Raw genomic sequence first — 3,305 nt, 5'->3', positions numbered from 1 at the left:
TGTATAGCGTCTTTCAGCTCCCCTGCCTCATCTGTTACTTAGCTGTAGTCTGTTTAACTATGCAAGAAACAGTGAAGGGGAAACAGCTGCTAGCAGAAGCTTTGAAAATGTCTGAAGATGATGGTGTCTAGTTGGTTTCACTGCTATCTCCTTCCTTTTCCAGGCTTCTAACAGCAGCCCTGAAGCTGACTCTGAGAAGCCTTGAAAATTTCAGGGCTTCTAACTAGGCTCAGCACTGACAGCACAATGTGTTTAATCAGTGTTGTTTTCAAAAAGTTTGGGTACATGCTTATTCCAGGTAAGCGCAAAGCTTTTATTCATTTCTGAGGTTATGCACTTGTACAGAGTACGCTGAAAATACTTTCACTTATGCTATATGTATTTGCAAGATGAGTTAATATTGAATTAAGATGAATTAATATTCATTGTTCATGAGGTTATAAGTGTGAAGAAAAAGAGGGCTATGCTGGAAACCCTTTTGCAATTTTAGTTTCAGTGGGTACCGCTACCAACTGTTTTTAATTTCTACCACCCAGATTAGTCAGAGGATTTTCCTTTTCATGTCATGGCATTTACCATGCTGTGTGAAACATGATCATAAAAATACAAAACTGGAAGTCATCCAGTACAAACCCATGCAGGTTTCACTATATCTCAGCAATCCCATACAGATGCTTATCCAGGTTTGTCCAACAAAGAAGACCCTGCAGCTTCTATAGACAGTTTATTTCATTGTCCTAGTCCTTCTGCTTTGGGGATTTTTATCCCTACTTCCCCCCACCCCATATTTAATCTACATCTGTTTTGGGGCAGTTTAAACCCTTTCTGTCATGTCCTGTTGCCCATCATGACAAAGGAGTACAATGCTTCACTGTCTCCATTAGGGCAGCCCTTTACATATTTGAAAACTGCTAACATGCACCTCCTAATTTTCCTCTCCTCCAAACAAAACATAGCTAGTTCCTCCAACCTGTCCTCACATGGTTTGAATTCTAATTCCTTTGTCCACATGTGTCTCTGTCTCTTGTCTGGATCCTCTCCAGTGTCTTTCCACCCTTTGTTAAAGGTTGTTCTGCGTCAAAGCTCTGCTCTCATGGTGACCTGACCAGTGCCTGGTCTGGCATTTGATACTTCTGCTACCATAACCTGACTTCTTTTTTGGATGGGTTAACAGTGTGTGTGTATCCACATGCTGTGCACTCTGCAAAGCCCGTATGCAAACCTGGGAAGCACAGTCCTATTTGGTACACAGAAGAAACATGGGCATGTGCCCACACAGGAACTGTTAGGAGCTCCTGGTTGTTAGATGGGCTATCTGATGTGTACCAACTAATTCCTTGGGACAATGGAAAACAATAACAGGGACAGAAGTCAGGGTCAGAAGTTGATAAGGAGTGCTCAACTGGGGTGGGGTGGGGTGGGGGGGCTGGCACAGAGCAGAGTGAACCAGCCAGAGCCCACTGGCCTTTGAACAATTAAAAGCATAGGCCTGTTTGATGCATAAGGGGAAACATGGGCCTTACGCCCACTGAACAACAATTAGCTTCTCTGTGTTATTAAGAGGGGGCTATGGGGTATGTATGTGTCAACTCAATTCTGGGAACAGCTAAAGAGAAAACTGAGGGAGCTGCGCTATTCAGTCTGGAAAAGAGAAGAATGTTGGGAGATTTAATAACAGCCTTCAACTCCCTGAAGGGTGGTTACAAAGAGGAAGAAGCAAGACTGCTCTCAGTGCTGGCAGGTGAGAGAACAAGGAGCAATGGTTTCAAGTTGCAGCAAAGGAAGTTTAGATTAGATATCAGGCAACACTTTGTCACTAGGAAGGCAGTAAAGTACTGGAACAAGTTACCCAGACAATGTGGGGGACAGTGCCTGCCAGTGCTGGGGAAGCTGTTCAGGTGCATGGGGCTCCAGGCGGGCTGGGGAGGCCGGGGGGAAGTGCCTGCCTCTCCAGGGGAGGAAGAGGCAGGGGGCCCTTTAGGGGTAGTAGAAAGCTGCGTGGTCCAGCGGGTGGCAACGAGGCCTTTGCTCACAAGGGTGGGGGTAGGAGATGCTGGAGGGAGCGGGGGGCTGCAGGTCTGGAGTGAGGGGCACTGGCAGAGCTGGGGGGACAGGGCCTGTGGGTCAGGAGTGAGGAGCACCAGCAGGACAGAGGGATGCAGGTCAGGAGTGAGGGGCATTGGCATGGTTGGGGGGGCCTGGGAGTGAGGGGCATGGGGCTTGGGGGACTGTGGGTCAGGAATTCAAGGCCCTGGCAACACCAGGGGGCTCCAGGTCAGGTTTGAGGGCCGCCAGCATGGCTCAGGGGGGCAGGGTACCGCAGATGGGGAGTGAGGGGCAGCAGTAGGGCTGGGGGAGGTTGTAGTTTGGGAGTGAGGGGCAATGCAATGGGCAGGGACAGGGCACCACTGCCCCCCCACAACCATATACACTTCCTGCATCCCCTCCCATGTGACCGGTATCCAGTTTTTGGAACTGAAAATACAGTAACCCTACTCTTGAGTGTATATTAACAATATTTTCTAGAAGCGGGACATTAGCTGCCTAGTTCTCCTGCTTTTCCTGGGTCAGGGCCTGTGCCCTGGGGCAGGGCTGGGGCCAGTTTCAGGCAGCGTTTAGACCTGCAATTCTCAACCTGTGGGTCGGGGCTGGGGTGGCCATCATAGAGGACATTCCAGTTTTCTGCTACTCTGTCCTCTGTTGATACAAAATCTGATGCATTTATGTCCTCTATTTTTCTCTTCAATAGAGGACAGTGGCATTGGCGACGCGTAGGGGGGTGCAAGTGGGTGCATGTGCACCCCCTGAGCATGGCGGTGCACCCCCTACGAAAAGGCGCCTGCGGGTGGTCATCGCTCACCACGCCGCCCCCCCCAGCAGTGTCCTGTGTCAGGCAGCGTCTGCAGGTGGCTGCCGACCCTTGGTTGCTTCTCCAGGGGCAGCCCGACTGTCCTCTATGATGGCCACCCTAGCCATGCCCCAAAGGTGGGTTGCAAGAATGTCCGAAAAAAACTTGAAATAATGGGTTCTCCCGGCAAGGAGAAAACAGCGGTTCCAGCCTGCGAGGGTCCTGCCCAGCCACCCCACACCCTGGGGCGCCGGGACTGAGGGGCCCTGGGTGTGGACCACAATGGCTCCTGGTCCAAAGGGAGCCACTGATCTCAGTTTGAGATGATGGTTGTCTGGGGGCTAAGCCATCCCGCCTCAGGCATGGGCTAGACGAACCTCGGCGGCGGGCGCAGGCTGGAGGCGAGTCCCTCAGCGGGGAGGGGCGGGGCGGGGCGGGGCGGCAGCGCTGCAGCCCC

General features: G+C 51.5%; 1 protein-coding gene across 1 annotated transcript in view; it reads left to right on the top strand.

Moving 5' to 3' along the window:
* The first annotated feature begins 259 nt into the window (after nucleotides 1-259).
* Nucleotides 260-3,305, top strand: part of PRKX (protein kinase X-linked) — an 85,304-nt gene continuing 82,258 nt past the window's right edge. The window contains exon 1 of the mRNA XM_006033864.2: nucleotides 260-298. Within this exon, the coding sequence (XP_006033926.1) occupies nucleotides 286-298 (13 nt within the window). The 5' untranslated portion in view covers nucleotides 260-285. The remainder of the gene's footprint in view (nucleotides 299-3,305) is intronic.

This window comes from Alligator sinensis, unplaced genomic scaffold, assembly GCF_000455745.1.
Source record: "Alligator sinensis unplaced genomic scaffold, ASM45574v1 scaffold296_1, whole genome shotgun sequence".
NCBI lineage: Eukaryota > Metazoa > Chordata > Crocodylia > Alligatoridae > Alligator > Alligator sinensis.
Note: the sequence above shows the minus strand (reverse complement) of the source record. Positions and strands in the feature narration are given on the sequence as shown.